General features: G+C 34.4%; 1 protein-coding gene across 8 annotated transcripts in view; it reads right to left on the reverse strand.

The window, feature by feature from the left end:
- The window catches only part of LOC145661197 (uncharacterized), a 453,672-nt gene that overhangs the window by 202,703 nt on the left and 227,830 nt on the right, over window positions 1–23,139 (reverse strand). For all 8 annotated transcript variants that reach the window (XM_081726653.1, XM_081726657.1, XM_081726655.1 and 5 more), the window contains one exon: window positions 14,751–14,814. In XM_081726653.1, coding sequence (XP_081582779.1) covers window positions 14,751–14,814 — 64 coding nt within the window. The remainder of the gene's footprint in view (window positions 1–14,750; window positions 14,815–23,139) is intronic.

Raw genomic sequence — 23,139 nt, forward strand, 5'->3', positions numbered from 1 at the left:
AATATCGGGCGCCGGTGAGATGCCCCTCAAAGAAATACGGGCCAATTATCCTTCCATTGAATATTCCATACCACACATTTATTGACCATGGTCGTTGATGGACTTACTGGCGAAACCAATGTGGATTGGTAGGCGCCCAGTAGTGCATGTTATGTCTATTTATTACACCGTGATTCGTCACTGAAGCCTCATCTGAATAGAAAACGCGTAAAAAGAAGTCAGGATCCCTAGCAACCTGCTGAAGTCCCCATTCACAAAATTCCACGCGTGCTCTAAAATCAGGAGGCACAAGTTCCTGATGGAGCGACACATGGTATGGGTGGTAACGACGACGAAATAAAATCCGCAATACACTGGTGTGACTAATACCTCTTTCTCGAGCAATGTCTCGGGAACTTGCGTGAGGGTTCACAGTCACCGCTGCTATTACATCGATTTCAACATCCTCACCAGTTGCAGGTCGTAAACGTCGATTTGTATGACCAGTATCAACACGTCCTGTTTGCCGCAAACGGTCACAAAGACTAGAGAATACCCGTCTATTGGGATAATGTCTGTGCGGAAATCTTTCTGCGTACATTCTCGCTGCTTCTGATGCATTTTGTCTGCACTCTCCATACACTAATAGCATATCCACATATTCATGCCAACGTTGCTCCATTTTACGCCTACCCCACTTAACGCGTACTTTCACACTTCCTGCGTTGTGTCGTTGTTACAGCAGTACCGAGTGTATGAGATCTTACTCGAATCAAACGATTTTAACAAGAACTTCCTGAGCTCGATGGGTTACCACAAGGTTGCAAGGGGGACAGGCTGTTTGCCATTACAACAAAGCATGCGAATAATGAAACTGTCTTGCACCGTTACAATATCATTTCGCGTATCATTTGTTTACTGACTACATATTGCTCTTCATATGTTAGTTTCTTATTTCTAATAAATAAAACCACAACCATCATCATTACTACTTAAGAATAAGACGAAGAAAACAAAAGAGAAAGAAAACGAATAATACAAATACAAATGCAAATAATATTTGGTCTAGGAATTAATTCGTGCGGGTGGACAAGAGATGGCGCAACGAACGGAGCGTCCCACAGTTCCGTGTATCCACACATGTGTTGCAAACCCCTGTCATCGCGTATCGTTCGTAGTATAGGGCAGTGGATTAAAGCGTCAACAACACCAGTTTGTAGTTAAGTGAACATGGCGCAATTTGTGCCTGATAAAGTGTTTTTGCGGGCTGTCCTGCTGCATTACTTTAACATGCAGAAAAGTGCGACTGAAAGTCATCGTATTTTGGTGGAAGTGTATGGTGACCATGCTCTAGCTGAGCGAACGTGTCAGAAGTGGTTTGCACGGTTTAGAAGTGGTGATTTCGGCTTGGCAGACCAAGAGAGAGCTGGACAGCCAAAAAAAATTCAAGACGAAGAATTGACAGCATTGCTCGAGCAGGATTCGTGTCAAACGCAGGAACAACTTGCAGCAGCATTAGGCGTTGATCAAACAACAGTCTCCAAACGCTTGAAAGCCATGGGAATGATTCAAAAGATGTCACATTGGGTTCCACATGAATTGAAAGACAGAGACGTTGAAAGACGAAAAACCATTTGCGAATTGCTGCTTCAACGACAGAGCAGAAAGGGATTTCTGCATCGAATTATTACGGGTGATGAGAAGTGGATCCATTACGAGAACCCTAAACGAAAAAAGGCCTGGGTGAAACCAGGTGAACCAGGTCCATCACAACCAAAACGAGATATTCACTGTGCAAAGGTTATGCTGTGCATATGGTGGGATATGAAAGGTGTGGTGTACTATGAGCTGCTGCAACCGGGTGAAACTATGAATGGAGAACGTTATCGACGACAATTAATGCGTTTGAAGCAAGCTCTGGCCAGAACACGACCAGAATGGGAGAACAGACATGATAAACTTATTGTTCAACATGATAACGCTCGCCCACATGTCGCAAAACCGGTCAAAACCTATTTAGAAAATGTCGGATGGGAAGTTTTACCCCACCCGCCGTATTCACCAGACGTTGCTCCTTCGGACTACTACTTGTTCGATTGCATGAACAACGATTTGATTGGACAGCGGTTTACTTCTTCAGAAGATATCGAAACATGGGTCTCTGACTGGATCGCTTCCAAGGATGAGGACTTCTTTCGCCACGGAATCCGTACATTGCCTGACAGATGGGCGAAAGTGGTGGCTAGCGATGGACAATATTTTTCTTAAGGTATTTATGTATTTTGTGTTTGTACTACAGCTTCAATGTGTGCGTACCAACCGCACGAATTAATTCCTAGACCAAATAATAATAATAATAATAATACCATGATCATCACAATCATACAAGACTGTCCCCTAGAGTAGGACTGTCCCCATACTAAAGGCCTGACTACTGCAGGAAACATGTTAGTCAAACTCTTTAGTAATCACGCGTCAGAATGATTCTGCATAAGTTCCCGCAGCGAGTAAAACTATGCGATTAGCACGGGTGTTAGGGTGCCGAAGGCGCTATTTGAATGTTTCTAGTTTAATATTCCACGGTTATAGTCCGAATCTAAAAGGAGCAGTGATGATGATTATCAAAATGGTGGACTGAAGGAAGTGGGAAAACACCGAGAAAATCCAAGCACACTATGGGTCCTACATAAAGTTTTCCTGGCGAAAAGTGGGATCGAAACAGCGATCTCGTGCGCCAGAAGTGATCTACCTACCGAGCTATTTACAGCTAATTTTACTAAAATCTGCTAGTATATTTAACCTACTTCATTTCTCCAAGTGTTTTGCAAGTACTTGCTTTTGCACCATGATTGCTGTACTTCATATATCACATGATCTTTAACAATAACAAGCTCAAGTATGATTTCTCTAATTCTTGTTTCTAGTGGCATATATTCAAAATAATTTCACGCTATCTTTCAGTACAGGTTCATACTTGATACTATGCACACCTGATGATAATAACAGTTCCGAATAAGAACACTTTTATTCAGAAACAATCGCAGGAATTTCCATGGGCGGGGAAGGGGCAAAAGACCGACATACATTGATGCACATAACGCATAGTGCAAAACAATTATTATTGAGGTTTATTGCATAACTTTGTGGACTACATTAAATAGGTCTAAGCTTATAATAAATATTCTAGTAGGTGTAACCAAATATAATGTGCCTTCCCGTGTGTTTCTGGATAAAAGCGTTTTGAAACAACCAAACACCTTTGAAAATGCAAGGTAAAGTGATTGTCCCCTTGCCTCCGCTGCGGACGCTCATGGCATTATCGTTGACAGAGCATATTGCTTTGTTCAATGGTGTCATTTACCTAGTTCGCCAAACCGGTTATAAAATTTCTCCGGTTCTTTGAACCGGTTGTTAAAATTATATTTCCACTTCCATATCCGGTAGTTACTGAAACAACAATTTTCTAATGTTAGGTGTCAAAAAACCTTTAAAACAAAAAAAAAAAAAAAAAAAAATGAGTGAGTATGGAACCAGTCCGGTAGCCAGCTCAAAAACACTGTTTTCCACAATGAATACCATCATGTCCATGGGTTTTCTCGAGGTACTCCTGTTTCCTCCCTTCTTCTCATTTCATTCCATCAATTCTTCCATCACCATTCACTTGCCTTAATCATCGTCTTTCTTAGGCTAAAGGGTATAATCTACCTAACACTGATTCACACATTTATTGTTACTATTAGTATGGTCAATACACTGTATTCAGACAGTATGACAGCTTGGCAAGGTTGGCAGTCACTTGCTTTCAGTTTGTCAGACTTCATGTTGTGAGAACCATCAACAAGCATGATACGAGCTTGTTGAAACAAAATTGTTGATGATTGTTATAACTGGCCTATTCCAGCGATCAGTAAAACGTATTATTATTATTATTATTATTATTATTATTATTATTATTATTATTATTATTATTATTATTATTATTATTCAAAACCATCGTTCACTACTACAACCTTGTAATTATTATTCTTTGTAGATTTTGGAATTCTTATGTGTGCAACCGACTACATCCTAACGCGAAGCCAAGGAACGTTACTAAAACGTTTCATAGTAAATCGCCTCTATCTAACGTAATTATAGTGCTTGTTGAAAGAACAACAGTAGCCCTGAATGGGATCGAACCAACGACCTACGTCGTACACCGAATCGTTAAAAACTACATCACAAGAACAGCTGATCTGGTTTGTGTACCATATGTATATTGTCACGGACGTTGCGTGACAATGATGTCTCCGTGTCCCATGCGAGTTACGGGGAAAATCCCACACTTCATCATATGTTCTTGTAAACATAAAAGTATCATTGTCTTCTATTTGACGATTAGACCCGTGTAGTTCTTACATTTTGTTGGGCGTGTCATTTCCATTACTCGTTCCTGTAGTTTGGAGGCCGAGGGAATTATTATGCAGTGTTGCCAACCCCGCACACCTTTGGTGTATCTCGGAAACGGTTAGAGATATCGCTTTCGAACAAACGCTATTAGAATTCTTGAATCTTACATAGATTTTCTATGGTGTTTCTAGCATTACGTCATATGGACACTTTTCCTCCTATGACAACTGCAACATTTTCAATTTTTCTCCCCCTTTGTTGTGGCAACTCTGTTACTCACTGGATGCTGTGCGTTCTCTGGTTTACTCTTTCGGTTATTCCTTTTCATTCCGCAGCATTATTTTTCTTGCTTTTTTTGCTCGTTTTGATCTACGGACACTTTAATTTCTTGATCTTTGAAGCTTTATAACTTCCTTATTTGGCAACACTGACAGGTGCGGTTTCGCTTGTTGGTATTCACATTCTGTACTAATTCTTTTGATGGCATAAACTCCTATATGTTCCATTTAAAAAAAAATACAACTTTGTAGTGTGCTGGCAACACTGTTGACCTGGTAACATTGTCTGGTACCTCAAAAGACGTCCCCCTTCCACAAGTATCTGGATCCACCACATTCTTGCTAATATCTCTTCTTGTTTCCGATTTATTCAGAGCTGTCAACATTACTGAACCACCCTGTATATACAGAGTGACTGGTAATTCGATGCATTCCTAGCAAAGGGATATTCTGCAAGTACTTTGGAACATTTTCACCTATATGAACCGGGAGTCGCATATCAATAGTTTCTGAGTAATTTGCACATATGTGATTTCTTTGAAATTTGCCAGCAAACGAGAGGTGCGAGAGAAAGTTTTACCCTGACCCATTTCCACATATCGTAGAACGATGAAATTTTACAAAAAAATTTACATGCATGCCTGGAAAGCAAGTAATAATACCCCATGTTGATGCCAAATAAAATGATAATCACTTTGGTCGCTCAGACTTGACGGACTTCCTTTGGTGGTGGTACGTCGCCACGCTGTCATTGGTTTGACTAGGTTTTCCCTGTTTTCTTCACTCTCACTAGGCAAAGACACCTAAAAGACCGATATGACCCCGGACATGGAGGTCCGAACCCTTCCTTGAGCCATTCAATTGCATAAATACATAAATAAATGAATAAATAAACAGCAACTGAATACACCGCTTTAATAACTCAAAACAAAATTATGACCATTGCCGTACCAATTGCTACAATGACAATCTAATGTTATAAACTCTACAAAGGTAAAAATATAATCCTTGGAAAGTCATAACTAAATAACACATTTAGCAATGTAGCACTATCAAAAGCTTGTGATAAATAGAAAGATAGCGTGACATGTTGACAAAAGGTGTCTTGCCTCCTGCAAAACAACGCACCCCTCACTGCTTGAATGTTCGCCAGACAGATTCACAACCCTGGGTATGAAATCCGTCATAATTCGCGTTTTCTTTTGACACCACACTCTATTCATTCCACCTCTTCCCAAACATGCAGTCATTTCCTAGGAGCAAGTAGTTCTGCGATGTTGCCACGCTGCTTTCTAAGGTGCAGTAATGGATTTTGGACCACTACAACTTACTTTACGTTCAGACCTATAACACAGCAACGGTGCACAGTTACAAGCTGTACATTACCACATGACCTACATAGATATGCAGGATCACACATGTAAATTTTCATCTTTCTACGATATGTGGGAGTGGGTCAGGGTAAAATTTCCTCGCGACTCTCGTTATCCGGAAAATTTCAGGGAAATCACACATATGCAAATTACTCAGAAACTATTGATTTGCGACCCCCAGTTCATATAGGTGAAAATGTTTCAAAGTACTTGTAGAACATCCCCTTGCAAGGAATGCATCGAATTACCAGTCACCCTGTATAGATAGAAAGACAGATAGATAGATAGATAGATACACATATATAACATATCAAATGGTGGAGTTATTCCGTGTAAGAACGCGTAATGCTCTACCACACCCCAATAGACCGTAACAATATATATGCTTGCGTAAGGACTGGTAGTTACTTCTCTATATGACTTCGATTTTATCCTGGATCTGCTTCCATGCGAGTTGAGATCCACATCAGAAGAACAATTCGCACTGACTTCTTTGAAGCATCACTACTGAAAGACTCTGAAATTTCATCCTCGACTATTTCGTTTCCACTGTTCAGATATTCATGAACAGGACCCAACCCAACACGACTAAAACGCAATTCTTCACCATATGCACAATGTCTGTTCGTTCTAAGCTCAAAGTTAGTTTCAGGACTAGTAATTCTCATTTGATTTCGTTGATTACCAGTTTCATTCAAATTGGAAGAAATTCTGTATCTAGCATCATGGTTCCGTGGTGACTCACTGAAAATGTCAAGCCCTGACGGATCTTTGTTGTTCGTTTTTTCGTCACTACTTTCTGAATGTTGACATTCTGTATTTCCTGCAAAGATAAAGTTACCAATCAGGAAATGAATAACATTTAAGCAGTTGACTGGTGTTGTATTCATAGGGCATACTTTGGGTACAAACCGGTTTTCTTGTACGCAACCATTTCTAAAAATTTAAACTGTATATTTTCTATTGCATCAGAGTATTTAGTGACATTTGGTGTTCAAACAGTACAACAGTATGTTAATTTTGACCTCACGTACGAAAATATAACCTTATAAATATTGCCGTATCCTATGAATTAAAAATAGGTTTCTATACACACTACTCGTTTTTGAGTCAAAGTGTTGAGAAAAGGTTAATTTACTATGAAATATAACTTCTAGAACATTGATAGTATTTGGGATAGAAACTAGACCTATTATATCATAACTATTTATATTAATGTCCTGTCTAACATTAGAAACTTTCAATAGGATGTTTTGTACTAAGTAAGTGTTGGACAATTTATTATTTACAAAGTTTTGTACTATTGTCTGATCATTTAACACGCGTTTGGTTTCCAATGAGGCAAGTTTCAAAAGTATTGTTCATTTTTATAAATGTAAGTGTTAAAATCATAGCTAGTTTTAAAATATAAATCTGATCAATCTATTTTGTACTCGCTCTAGGTTATGTAATAATAATAATAATAATAATAATAATAATAATAATAATAATAATAATAATAATAATAATAATAATAATAATATCTCATAAAGCATCCTGCATTCCTTGCGTATAGCCACTGCCGTCAACGCGAACCCGCAGCAGTAAAAAGGTTACAACAACACTAAGTGATAAACGAATTTGCAATTTCAGCTTTCCTTGAAGTGTGCCTCTCCGTGGTCTGGAGTTCATAAAGATAACGCAATACTAATTTTAGTTCTACGGTCTTTTATTAGTCAACGTTATTGCTAAAACCTAGAAACGATCAATGCAGTTTTTTCATCTGCTACAAAAAAAAAAAAAAAAAAAGTTATTTCTTCTAGTTCTGAAAGAAGGCTACAAAATGCTGTATGTATTGTGAATACACGGCTAGTTCTGACTTCCATCGTTTTAAACTTTCACGACGAGAGTCCGACATTTCTCCCTGTGGTTTTCAGGAACTACGTTATATACAGTAATTTTGAATCGATGAATGTTTCGCTGAGCATATCGCCAGCTCCCTCAGCGTCTGCATGAAGACAAACATGTACTAACATTTATACGTGGTCATGTTTTCTGGCCTCTGATTGGCTGGGCTTTTATAGGAACGTCTTTACTGCTGGCGTTTCGGTGTTTACAAAGAGTGTTGCAGCTCGAGTATAGTTTCTATATTCATCATTAGTTTCATCAGTGGCAGATGAAAATCAATATTTACTCCTATGACTCACCATAGGAAAAGAAATATTTCACACAATGAACAGAAGATTGTGAAAAAAAAATGTCTGAACCAATATTTTTAAATACGAAAGATATGACGATGAGTTCAAAGAAGTTTCTAAAGACATTCATTCCCTTTCATATACAAATTATTGATATAGCGAAGGCTGAAAATAGAACAGGCATCTCTATTAGCGTATTCGTACTTGGTAAGAACTTTTCACTTTTTCCACTGAAAATCACGAAAGAAAGAAAAGAAAAAGAAAAACATATTCGTCTGTTATATCTCAAAAACGAAAAGAACAGCCATTATTGTTGGAGCAAACACTTATGGAAACTTGTAGGCAGTCAAATAACTAAAAATGAGCATAAGACATTCTTATGTAAACGACGTTTGACTAATTGTTTTGAATCAGAATCACTACTAAAAGAACATGAACAATATTGTGGATTATATGCTATTGCTAAATTAATACTACCAAAAGAATGGAATTAAATACTTGCATTTATTAATCAGAAACGTAATTTAAAAATCCCATTTTCAATAATTGCAGACTTTAAGTCACTACTAAACAAACCAGCACATGTCAACCTGATCCAGAAAAGTCTTATTCTCATGCATATCACATGTATAAGCCAAATAGTTTTACCTATTACATATAATGTACTATAAAGTTATATACAAGCGAGCTTGCTGAATACACAGGTGATGATGCAGCAGATGTGTTTGTAGAGAAATTAAAAGAAGAACCGATCAAAATTGCAAGAATTTATGATTCGTATAAACCTATGAATTTTCTTACAGCAGAAGAAAAAAGTGTATACGAATCTGCTGAAAATTGTAATATCTGTGAAAGAACATTTATAAAGAATTTTTATATATTTATTTGAAACAAAACAAAGAAAGTTTAAATATACTAATTAGCTACTTAGAAAAGAAAATTGAAGAAGGATTAGAACATTTAGAAGAAAAATTGTATATAGAAAAAAAATAATGATCCAGATGATGTAGATGAATTGCTAATGGAAATAAAAGAGATTATAAAAGTCTTACTTAATAAGTGTACTGAAGAATGGAAGAGGACTAAAAATATTAAAGAATTGTGTAAAACAAAAGTTGATGATAATTACCATTTAATTGGATAATTTAGAGGAGTTGCTCACTCTTACTGTAACTTAAAATATACAAATCCAAGATTTATTCCTGTATTATAACTTATCTGGATATGATAAATTGCCAGGAGAATAGATAAGTGATGAGGATTATAATCGCCATATACTAATCTGCAAGGTATTCCACTTAAAATCCTAAAGATTACACTCAATTTTAGAACAAAACAATTAGTCCTGTAATTAGCAGATATTATTGAAAATTTCAGAGATACAGCACTTAAGACACGAATTGGATCCAGCATGGTATTTCACTAGTCCTGGATTTTACTGAGATACAATGCCAAAAATGACAAAACAAAGAATAAAATTATTAATTATGACAAATTTCTCTTTACAGAAAAAAGTATAAGAAGAGGAATTTCTCAATGTTCAAATAATATGTTATAGCAAATAATAAATATTTAGAAAATTACAATCTTAATAAGAAATTACAATCTCAATACTTCCTACATAGGTATATTAATGCGAACAATGAATATGTTGGGCTATGAATCATCATATGCCTTATGGGGAATTTCAATGGAAATATGTTGTAAGCGCAAATGAGAAATAGTAGAGGAACAAAATATTACAAACAGAAGATAATTCTAATATTGGATACGTTTCAAAGTCGATTTAAAATACCCTAAGGAATTGTGTAATAAACATTCAGATCTACCATTAGCAGCAGAAAATAACAATAATAAAACAAATTCCAAAATTATTAACAACACTTTACGATAAAGATAATTATATATTACATTATCAAAATCTGAAGTTCTATGTATCACAAGGCCTTTAATCAAGAAAGATACATAAGATATTAACATTTAAACAATCAGCATAGTCAAAGAAATATTTAGATTTAAATATAGAAATTCGATCACAAGCAAAAAGAAAAAAAAAAAAAATGCTGATGCTAAAAAAATTCTACAAGTTGACAAATAATGTTCTTTTCGGCAAAACAATGGAGAATATAAGAAAGAGAGTAAAGATAAGACTTGCGCATAATAAAAAAAATACTGGAAAAATCAATTGCAAAATCTAACTTTAAACAGAACGATATTTTCTGAAAATCTAGCTGCTATTCATATGTGTAAAACTAGAATCACTTTCAGCAAGCCTATCTATGATGGAATGTCAGTCCTAAATATATCTAAATATATGTTTGTATTATTTCTATTACAATGTGCTAAAAGAAAAAAGTATGGAGATAAACTATTAATGAGTAATATTGATTTTGTTAGAGCACATATTCAAACAGATAAGATTTATGAAGATATGAAAGATATGTATGAACATTTAGATACATCTGATTACAAAGAAAATAACGAATATAGCTTAAAACAGGTTAACGAGAAAGTATTACGAAAATTTAAAAATGAGCATAAAGGAGTTGTGAGAGAGAAGGTTGTAGGTCTTAAAACAAAACTGTATGCTGTTAAGAAAAAGGGAAATAGAGATAATGAAAAAGATGCAGAGAAAAAGAAAGATCAAATAAGGAAAGCAAAACGAATATAATCAAGTATTATTAAATCAGAAATATTTTTCAAGGATTATGAAGATTGCTTTTTACAAGATGAACAATTGTACAAAATATAGAATACAATTCGAAGTAAAAATCATAAAGTATTTTCAGTAGAAGAAACCAATTAGCATTAAGCTTTTACGATAATAAGAGGTACGTAACGAAAGGAGGTGCAACCATAACTTGAGGACATTACAGGATATATTTAAAGAAAGAAGAATTAATAGCAAATTTAAGAGAATTACAACAAAAATAAAACAGAGAAATGTTAAATTAAATATATATGTGATTAGGTTTGAGTTTAGATATAAGTAATTTTAGATTTCATAAGACTTTTGTGAACTTCATTAAAACAGTAATTTCATTCTGCTAATTTGAGTAGAGCACCAGCTTTACTTTCAGCCTGAATAAGGCATTATCTTTACTCTCCATTCCAGAGAAGATTTTAGATAATCATCCCTCTTGTTATTATTAATATGCTTGATAAATACATGATGCTTCTTAAAACTGAAATAATAGCCTACATTTGTATGAGGCAAAGCATTATCCTACAACTCATTTATTTTGTGAATCTTTCATCAAGTTGAATTAGTCTATTCTTATAATCAATATAAAATTTTAAAAATGATAGTTTGATATAATTGAGTTCATTTTGGAAATCTAAATTATTTTTCAGATAGTTGTTCAGGATTTACAACATATGTAAACGCTCCCATCTTTTCTACTTCATCACTTTATTCATTTTATTACGGCATGCCTTACACTCGTCTAGGTTTGTATTTAAAAATTCTTGGTATTGTTTTAATTCACTACAAATTACACACTTCTTCATTTATTGTATTTAAAATGATTATAAACAATTATTTCATTTTCATTGCTAGGGTGATATGCTTTTGCGCTAGGATAATTTGGGGAAATTTGTTTTAGTAGTAAGATTTATATATAAAATATGATGAAATGAAACTGCGCTCAAACCGGCAACATTAATACTGCTCCTCTGCATTTACTTCAAACCTGTCCCTGTAAGCGTTTAATAAGACCTACGCATTGCTTTCTACTGTTCTCTTATCATTCTCTATTATATTTACATCAGCAGCATACACCATAACATGGTAAATACCATTTAGCTCTGGACTCTAGTTGTTGTCTTTGATTTTCTTTAAAGCGTACTCCAGAATAAAGTCGAATAACAATGGCAACACCGCACCTCCTTGTTTCAAGCCATTCTCAACGTGAAACCTCGTGCGCAAAAATTTTCCTACTAGGACTTTATTTTGGAATTCATTTAAACACATCTGGGCTGATCTATCATAACATTAATAAAATTGTATCGGAATGAATTGACATTTTAATTTTAATTTTATTTTTATTTTTATTAATTATCAATTCAAAAAACGTAAATGTTTATAGTAATCAATTAATTTTCCCATGTTCATAATTCTATCCATTAAATTTAAGCTAACTTTCGTAGTTGAAAATAATCCTAATTGCATAATATTGAAAATATTCATATTAAATTTTAATTTTAACAAATAAATTTTAAAGTTAGCTTCAATTTTAACCTAAACACAATAACATACTGCGCAAGGCTTTGTAAAACAAAATACAGGGTGATTATCATTTAAGTCCTACTATCAAAATGCTGTAAGAAGAAAAAAAAGAAAAAGATGCACTGGTCAGAATGACTTCAAATTTGAACTGAATATACTTGAAGAAGGGGGGAAACGGTATGGCATAAGAGATAAGTTCCGAAGTGTATCAATAGATGGCGCTGTAAGTGGCATAACGAAAGTCGATTCGGCTACAAGTGATATTTTGAATCGAAATACAACGGCTTTGGCATGAGTTGCACATTAAACCAATTGTACTGTTTGATTTGCATGATTGTTTCGGTTTTATGACGAAAAAATGACTTCCAAGTCATTCAACAGTTGTTGTGGCACTGTTAGTGGAAAGCCACAATTTTCCCCTTCTTTAAGTATATTCAGTTTAAATTTGAAGTCATTCTGACAAGTGAGTCTTTTTTACAACACTTTGAAAGTGGGACTTTAATTATAGTCACCCTGTATAAAAGCACAAACACGTAACAGTTTCAATACATTATCTGTCTTCATCAGACTTCCACTTCTTTTCTACAGACTCCAGACTCCACTTCCGGAGAAGAAATGGAAGTGTGATGAAGACAGATATTGTGTTGAAACTGTTAGTGTTTGTGCTTTTATATACTTTTATCACATAGCTTTACTCACAAGGGGACATCTTATATTGATAGTAGCATTGCCCAATCAAACAATGCGCAATCCATATAGGAATGAAGAAAAGTGAGTAATCCAAAGTTTTACGGGCCGACACAGAGAAACACAGGAGATACAGAGGAAAGAAGGATCTGGAATCATGTGTAGATAGCAATGCAAAAGATACACTTACACAGGAAGAACTTCAAAATGACTAAACTAAACAAAATGACATTTACACAACCGTATAGTAAGCAAACATTGTTCCCACAAACATGCTCAATAACATCATATGTAATGCAGTGTTGCCAACTGAGGAGAAAATGAAACTTTGTTAAATGGCACGGAACACAAATTCGAACATCTAGAAAATCTAATTAGGAGTAAAACCATACCTGTGAAGTCTTGATGTACAGTGTTTTCAACGTCTGAGGATAGGCCTATATGAATTCCCATATGAATCTTGGATGTAGAAGAGTACATACAATACACGATTCGAACTAGTTGAAATTAAATATGACCACAAACAAGAATATAATCACTGAAGTACTAAAATAAGACACTAAGCACAGTGTCGAAGCATGGTTGCCAAAGGAAAATGTCAGAATAGTACCAAAACACAGCATATAAGCTGAAATGATCCATGCCCTTGGATGATCAGGTGGTCTGCAGGCTCGGTCGGAGTGCTTTATCAATAGTAACACTGACAAATTAACTACCAATAATGTGTGAGGTGCTACAATATTACGTGCATTAGAAAAGTGAGCCTGCTAGTTAATTGTCAATCCAAGAGCATGCATCATTTCAGTTTTGTGTGTTCTGTTTGGTACTATTTTGATTTTCCACTTGGGCAAAACTGCTTTGACACTGTGCTTCGTCCCTTATTTTCGTACTTAAAGTGATTATATTCTTGTTTGTGGTCTCATATTTTGATTTCAACTAGTTCGAATCGTGTACTGTATGTACTCTTCTACATCCAAGATTCATATAGGCCTATCCTCAAACGTTTGCAACACTGTATATCAAGACTTAACAGGTATGGTTCTAGTCCTAATTAGATTTTCGAGATGTTATAATTTGTGTTCCGTGCCATTTAACAAAATTTCATTTTGTGCTCAGTTGGCAACACTGCATTACATATGATGTTATTGAGCATGTCTGTGGGTACAATGTTTGCTTGCTATACTGTTGTGTAAATGTCATTTTGATTACTTTAGTCATTTGAAGTTCTTCTTGTGTAAGTGTATCATCTTTCGCATTGCTATCTTCACATGATTCTAGATCCTTCTTTCCTCTGTATCTCCTGTGTTTCTCTGTGTCGGCCCGTAAAACTTTGAAATTTTCCCTTTTCTTCATTCTTCTATCGATTGCGCATTGTTAGATTGGGCAATGCTACTATCAATATAAGACGTTCCCTTGTCAGTGTGTTGTGTTTTGATTGACAATATATAAACAAGGTCTTATAGAACGGTTTAATTTTAACCATTACTTTTTGTTCGACATTATTTTTTAATTTAGTCAATTACTTTTCAAAGCCCTAATTTTTAACTTTAATCTGTTAAATTAATACAGGAAGAGATCCAGTAGATCTCAGTATTGGTCCTTTTCAAGTAAATGATATTAAGAAAACAATTTCAATTACCTAATAGACGTTCCTCTACACCTGACGATTCGAAGGAATCATTGCGTGCAGCTTCTACAATCTCCTGCGAAAAGAACATTTACATAATAATAAAAAAAATGAACTTGCGTAATCAGTATGTAGTATTCTTTCTAAATTATGAACTTACAAATAATACGGTTAATCTTATATTGTCGATGCGTTTATCCCAACGAAATCATTTGAAGAGCTGTTTCTGTTTTTATAATTCCATTACTCCAAGTATAAAAATCGATAAATTTACTCAGCTCACAGAATTTGTTTGTCCGTAACTAAAATTAAATAAATCGCAAATTATGAACTGTTGGCCAACTGACAATCCTACCACTCAATTGTACCGGAAGTTTATTACAAAAGATAAATGAATAAAACACAAAGCTTGTAGTATGGTTTGAAAATTGACGAAGTATAAGTTTTGTGTTTCACTTATTTAGATTTTCTAATACTTTTTCGAAGTGGTAGGATTGTTAATTGGCCAACAGATCATGATTTGCAATTTATTTAAGTTTAGTTATGGATAAATAAATTTATGAGTTGAGTAAATTTATTCATTTTAGTACGTGGGAGTGACCAAGGATAGGAGCATCAGAAATGATCATGAAATGATTTCGCTGAGACTAACATATTAACACTGTAAGGTTAATATTATAATTTATTTAAGTAAAATGTGACAGACGGTTTCTATATTTGCATTTGAAGATAAAGTGATCTGATAAACGATGTAAGTGCCAAAGAAATGCAAATGCTGTTTTTTATCTTAAAGTCTCAAAGCAGAAATTCTGTAGAACGTTATAACTGAGAACAAAATTCTTGTATGCCTCAAAGTTGTTCGAAGGAGCGTGTAAAGATGTGACCAGTGCAAACGTCTCCACATGTGGAACATTTTTTTTTTCAATTTCCCAACATTTTCGCTTTTGATACTTACTACATTTACCACTTTTCTCTCATTTTTAAGAATGAAAACAAAGTAATCAATTTTTAAGAATCTAAAACTAATAGGGAGCTTTTTTCCGTAAGCGAAGACTAGGAACAAATTTTCAAGCGGTCATAATTTACAACGAAATGAAATTACGTCTTTAACTTCAGATAGGAAATATTCCCTTAAAATAAAGAAGTTCAATGCTAGGACTTTGAAGAAAACTGAAGAATACGCTATTCATCTCAAACTCACATGACTAGTATTGATTCGTCAAACTTGCTTTCTAACATTAAGAAGCTAGCGTGCTAATACAAAGGGGACCGACAAAAATACGTGGAAAGTTACTATGAATGATATATTTAAGTGTAACATTCCTAATCATCCTGAAATTTTTAGACTATTAAATTGAGTTTTCTATCTTTGAATCACCGATAGATTAAGTTAACACCCTCACCACCATCAACACCACGCACCACACACACACAAACACTTCAATTCATTGTGTAAATATGTAATGTTAGTAATGAAGATAAAAAGGTGGTAAGGAAGAAAATATAGAGACTGCGAGTGGTCGTTATCTTAAAACTTGTGAATACTCAAGCATTGGGTATCGTAATTTAATAAGCGAAATGGACTGATTATAAATTGAATGTTTACATGCATTTCTTTGACTGTTATTTAATATCGGACTTCCGAAGATAAAAACAAATCAAACTTATTGACCGCGCACATGGCGACGACTTCCAGTCACAACTTCCTTCAGTTTTATTAAAATAGAGAAAGACGAAAAGAGGAAGATGGGAAATCAAGGAGAAGGTAAAGAAAGAAGAGGAAGAAGAAGAGGATCAGAAAGAAGAAAGAGGGTTAGAATGACCTTATAAGGGAAATATGTTAACTTAGAAGTAGTATAAACAAGAGAATAGTTGAAATAGAACAAGTGTATCAAGTAGTCTACGGGAGGATGGGAAAGATACGACAAAGAGAAGAGGAGATAAGAAAGAGTGTGGAAAGAAATATCGAAATATAATAAAGAGACTCAAAGGAGTACTAGGGCCAGGGCCACATTTAGGGGGGTGCAAAGGTGCACGTGCTTCCCCCCCCCCCCTTCGTTATAAATATACACTATCTAAAATGAGAAGCTAGCAGTGAAAATAGTAACACATTCTGACACTTTCTGCCATCATGTTTTCGTTTGGGGATTAAAAGAAAGCAGAGCTTTGCAAAAGCAATAGTTTAAGTTGATTTTCTGAAGGTTGAAGGAAAAGGATTCACCAAACAAAACAATATAATATTTGTCAAGTAGGGAAGAAAACAGAAACCAGGAGGAGAGAACTTTTTTTTTTTTTTTTTGCATATCACTTGCGACCCCCTTTAAAATACTCCCTCCCCCGTTTCACGTTTCAGTGTTGTCACGGATAATGAATATTGTCCCATGTCACTCTCAAGAGTTTCAGTATGGTTGGTTATTTTGGTAGTTATTGGTGCACCCCCTCAGACAATCCTGGATCCGGCCCTGACTAGGGGTACTTCTTATTCCTGTTAAATTTGTGGAGGATCGCGTTTAAACAGTTTGTTGTAGGCACATGTCAACCCATACAACTCGGACCTGGATCCAGGTAAATACACAAGTCGGAGTTGCCCAGACTCAGCCCAGAGGGTGAGAAATGTTAAATTGATTGTCCTAATCGTTGTTTCTGATTATGAAGTAATTTTTATTCGGTTACTGAATTTTGTCCAGTGAATCAAAGTCGTATTTGAGTTTGTCAGGAAAAAAATCAGATGATAAGCTCATTATCCATGATCTGGTGTTCTTGAAGTCTGGACACAACAGTTATCATCTCTAGTTCCGTTCCATTGCTTCTGCTTGCTTCATAGAGTCGTTTCGAATTAATCAAAGATTAGTAACCTTCATGACCTAGGTCATGAATAATACATAACCACATTTTCTAATGAAAGTATACGCATAACAAAACTTATCACTTTACACTAAATTTCAAGTTTCTCTACTTAAAACTAGAATTACCATTCATTCGATCACGCTACAACGATAACGTTGTATGTAATATTAACAATCTGTGCCAATTTACAGAAAGGGATCAGAGGCGAATCATTTGAGCAGTATTATGTATAAAGAAAAGAAAGACATATAGAGATTTCGAGACATTATTTTTGTAATTGGTAACTAAAATAAGAGTTGTTGTTACTATAGCAACGTCGTAAATAAGTGTACATGTACGTAGACATCTTGTCGAGAAAATAAGTGTATGTATAAAGGCGTAGACATCTTGTTGAATATGCAGAAAAGTTGATTATGTACGCTTCTCATGGTCAAGTATTAAAAACCAGCTAAGAAAGTGTTAAAACGCTTTGAATTATTTTGAAGATTAGTAATATACGAACCAGGACAGACCCCTTACAAATTGGTGCCTCACCACCGGGAGTTATATAAGTGTCGTTTTGAAGGATAGTAAAAATGGCAAGCTTTCAACGCGACCTTAGTATTACCCTATTGAGAAGTGGAAAAGTAATTCATCGAAATATGGCCATGAATACAAGTAATAATATAAGTGGTGAGCAGAGTGTGCATCCTGAATTGACTCCTAGTGAAAATTTGACAGACATTTTAAAAGACTTGGTCCAACAAATAAAGAACCAGTCCGAGCAAATTAAGGATCAAGTACGAAAAGGTGATGATTTAGCCCAGTAAATGAGGAACCAGTCCGAGCAAATTCAACAGTTTGAAGAACAATTGAACCATAAGATAATACAGTTAGCTAATGACTTTGACGAAAAAATAGTGAAGTTGAATCAATGCAATGAAGACCGGTGGGATCGTGTTCAACATCAGTTAAATCAGATGAACAAACATGTAGTGGAAAAATTTGAGAAGTATGAAGAGAAAATAGAAAAAGTAGTACAAAGGAACGCAGAAATTCAAGAGTCTATGGATGTTTTAGAGTCAACGATTAATGCCCATGAAAATCATATTAAATTACTGCGAGACGAAGTGAATTTCATCAAGGAAAGGTGTATTCCCGGAACTCCATTTCAGGATAACGAAGGCACGAATCATCCTACAGCCACAGGTTGGGTACCTGATCGTTCTCCCAGAACAACTTTAGAGCTTGATGGATCTTCGAGTGGTGCAGAGAGTAGTGAAAGAGGAGGAAGAGTGAGGCAGACATCCAGGCGCAAACAAATCTCCAATAGAGGTATGAAGACGTACACAGGTAAACAGTTGCGATTCAGCGAAGTTAAGTCGCTTACAAAATTTAGTGGCGTGCCAGGAGACATACCCGCTAGGGCATTTCTCGAAAAATTTCAGGATGAATGTGAGCTCATGGGTGTAGATGAGTCTCAGTTCTTAAAACTATTACCGCACATCTTGTTGCCACCTTGCCTAACATGGTTTAAAGCTATTAGAGGTAGTCTTCATAGGTATTCAGATTTTAAGAATGCTCTTCTATCAAATTATGAAAACGATTTTATGGTAGCGAATAGAGATGCCGTTTTGCGAACGAAGCACTACGATCCAAACTTACACCGGAGTATTACTGAATTTGTAGTATCTACATATCATGAGTTAAGATCATTAAATCCAAACCATCCGGAATCCCGAATTATAGCTTCCATTAGGATCTTATTGCCATTTAGACTACAACAGTTGTTAATGTCGGCACAGTGCATTAACTTCAACCATTTAATTATGCTCATTCAGAGTTATGAGTCAGTCTGCAATTCAGAATAACAATAAAATGCAGGATAGAGGTCAGGGTAATTATGTACGTAATCAGACACAATATGCTTCTGTTCGTAATGTAGATATACAACCTGAAAATGATTCAAATGTTCGTGTTTTCAATAATAGAGTGAGTAGTTATAATGGTACCAGAAATCAAACGCAACCTAATTATAGAAATGGAGCTAGGAATTTCAGAAATAACAACACGAATTTCAGTAGGAGTAATAGTTACCGCCGATCTTCACAAAATCAATTTACAGATGGCAGAAATTTCGTAAATAGGAATCAAAATATGGTATCATCCTATGAAAGACAAGCACGTACACAAGATTGTGCTATACAATGTTGCTTAAATGAGCCCTGCGAACGTATAACTTGAACTATCAAAAGGCGTCCGATGGATTTGTATTAAATTGACCTTTGCTTACGTCCATGGTTAATATGTTCTTCAGTCGATTTATTATTAAAATGTACGTTGAAAGCATATGTAATTATGACATATCTTGTTAAATATGTAAAAAGCAAATCATTTACGGAATATTAACGAAGTTAATTTATGGCAGTTAACTGAAAATATTATTGAATTTATTCCTTATACTTTTGTTGCAAATTCCTTTTATAGCATTAATTGAGGAAATGTTAATTTGTTTTTGGATGATAAGAAATTATCTAAAAGCTTTATTGTAATACAAGGATATACTGAGTTTGACAATTTATGTTTTCTCCAAGAAACCTATATTTAAGCTATTCTTGTTTTCGTATTTTTATTCTATTCGAATTTCATGCGAATATTATAAATATTTAAAAATAAAAGATCATTATTTTAATGTAAACTTATGAAGGTAATGACAGATATATCAAATAGATGCACCTTATTATATGGAAAAAATAAGAATAATGAATATCGAATCTCTTAATTTTTCAAAGTTTATTAATGTATTAAATGATAATCCTCAATGTGTTTATATGTTCTAACTTTGTTGCCTTCTGATCCTATCAATATTTAATATTATGAAGATCTTTGTAAATAGTGTTGTTTGTATATGAAGGAATAGTTAATTTTTACCCTAGAAGGAAACTATCAGTTAGGTTTAATTTTTGAATAGCCTTATCCATGCTAATTGTAATTCGTCGTTATTAATATTGAGATATATTGACAAATATCAAAATGTGTAATGTTATAATATATTATATATAAATGGAAAAGTAGAATATGTGTATTAAAGTTGATATTAAATATACGAGGGCTATTCAAAAGGTAAATGTTTCATGATATTTAACCCAGGGTTCTTTCCTTCATAGTAGAACTATTATGGAAGTCCCGTCCGAGCGACACCTACAACGATAACGTTGTATGTAATATTAACAATCTGTGCCAATTTACAGAAAGGGATCAGAGGCGAATCATTTGAGCAGTATTATGTATAAAGAAAAGAAAGACATATAGAGATTTCGAGACATTATTTTTGTAATCGGTAACTAAAATAAGACTTGTTGTTGCTATAGCAACGTCGTAAATAAGTGTACATGTACTCCCATGCGCAAAAAATATTGCGCGTATACTGTAACTCACAATTTTTCGCAATTGTTCCATTTTCCATATGTTTATTGGTAAAATTCAGTTATTAGTACGTGGAGATAATAGAAAGCAATCCATCTAAGGAGATATTTCCAAAAAATATAATATAATAAAAATATAAGCAAAAAACAAAATTATGTTCGGTTTTGTGTATACTGGCAATAATGTTTTCGAGGGAATTTTTGGAGTAGCACAGCACGATTGCAGAGGGAATAACAAGATTAGTAGGAGAACAGCTGAATCAAAGAACTGGAAATTGGAGCAAAATATTGCATTTATTGGCTTAAATCTAGGGTGTAAATTGTCTGCCAAATATAAATTAGCTTCTGTAAGCAAGATGTTATACGGAAAATATAAACAAAGAGAAAAACTGTTGTCTTAAGTTTGGAAGTGACATGCTCTATAGCCATGAGCATTTATTTCTTAAGAAAAAGATAGGCAACAAAAGAAAATCTGTGTGGGCAAGTGGGTAGAGTGACGGACTAGTAATTCTTATACTGTTTTGACACCAGATCGAATCCCATCTGGTCCGGTTCATTTTTTTTCTTTACAAAACATTGTAGAAAGTGTATAATTTTTATGTTAATAAGAAACGAAATAATATAATAATGAAATAACTTTTTGTTTTTCTGATGACGTATTTATTCAGAATTAGCTTACTATTTATTACTAATAGCGATTGTTTTTAGTTTATGGTATTGTATGCTTAACCGTTCCCTCTCCGTTTTTACACAGCTTCAACTCACTGCGAGTGTCTGTGAGTCAGGAACAGGAAAAAACAAAACAAGAGCAACCTGCAGCTTTACACACAGCATGAGGAACAGTCACAGCGATAGCTCGTTGTCATGAAGAAAAAAACTGTTCTAGTGTTTCTGTGTGTGTTTCTTTTTAAAGTATTGACTCTCTCTCTCTCTCTCTCCTTTTGTTTCATATCCACAAGTGCAACAAATGCAAGTCTGTGTGGAAAAAAAAATCAAGAGTGCTTTCTTTAAACAAAACTAAATTTTACAGCTCTCTTTGTGAGTAACGCGAATGCTTCCAAAAGATGCCATGAATATTAACTATAATCGTACCGAATTATACAGTAGCGTGAAAAACTGATAATAAAATGATGTAACATGCATAAGCTTTTTTTTTTAGAGTAACCACACATTAAACATAACAAATTAAATTTTTGGGATTACAAATTATCACATTACGTGTCGGTGTAGGCCTATTCGTTTTCACATTCGAGCGACGAAAAAAGAAAGTGTGGTGATAGTTATAAAAACCGAATACCAGATTTCAATAAATTCAAGTTACATGGCTCCTACATAGCGAAAACAATGATTTTTCGATGTCTGTCCATCTATTTGTCTCTCGGTTCGTCACGCTTTTACACGCACTCAAATAGAGGCCATACTGTTCAACGTATCTGCACCGAATTCTAGACATAACGTTTTAGTAACATAATATCTTTCGAATTTTATGTCCTTCGACACCTAAAAGCAAGGGTAATTTACTGAAGGATTAAAATTTAAAATAATTCAATTTTCTCAAATAAAAAAAGCTGTGACGATTTTATTTACTTTTGATAAATATATATTTTATTAACAAATCTCCACCACATATGAATAGTTTTTCTGAAAAAATATATATGGTGTAATTTACTGTATGGTATGCGTTCTTTTTGCACAATTTTCTCAACCACATTTCATAAATAAACGTATCATTAATTACCTAACAACATGTCAACTCGTTGGAAGGAGTAGCTTAATCTTAGGGTGAGCTTTCCCCCGATGGTTTTCCCATTAACGCCTCAGGCAATTTTGTTCATATTTCGTAAAGAAATATTTCATTAATAAACTAACATAGAGCATAAATAGTTTATTCCGATAACATACAGAAGAAGTGGTTTTCTCAAGGGTTGATTTTTTTTTTTTTTTTGGACAATTGTATCTGTTATTACTGAAATTTCTATTTTTACTGAAATTTGTTCTAATTTCAGTAAAAATATTTTCTGTAATAATCTTACAATATGATATAACTCGCTTGTTCCGAAAAGAAAAATCCAAAACAGAGAGTTTACTTTGACAGTGAAATTTTTCCCGACGATTTGCTTAAAAATTACTCGATATACTGTCAAAATTAC

The sequence above is a fragment of the Thermobia domestica genome, chromosome 1, assembly GCF_964235325.1.
Source record: "Thermobia domestica chromosome 1, izTheDome1.hap1.1, whole genome shotgun sequence".
Taxonomy (NCBI): Eukaryota; Metazoa; Arthropoda; class Insecta; order Zygentoma; family Lepismatidae; genus Thermobia; species Thermobia domestica.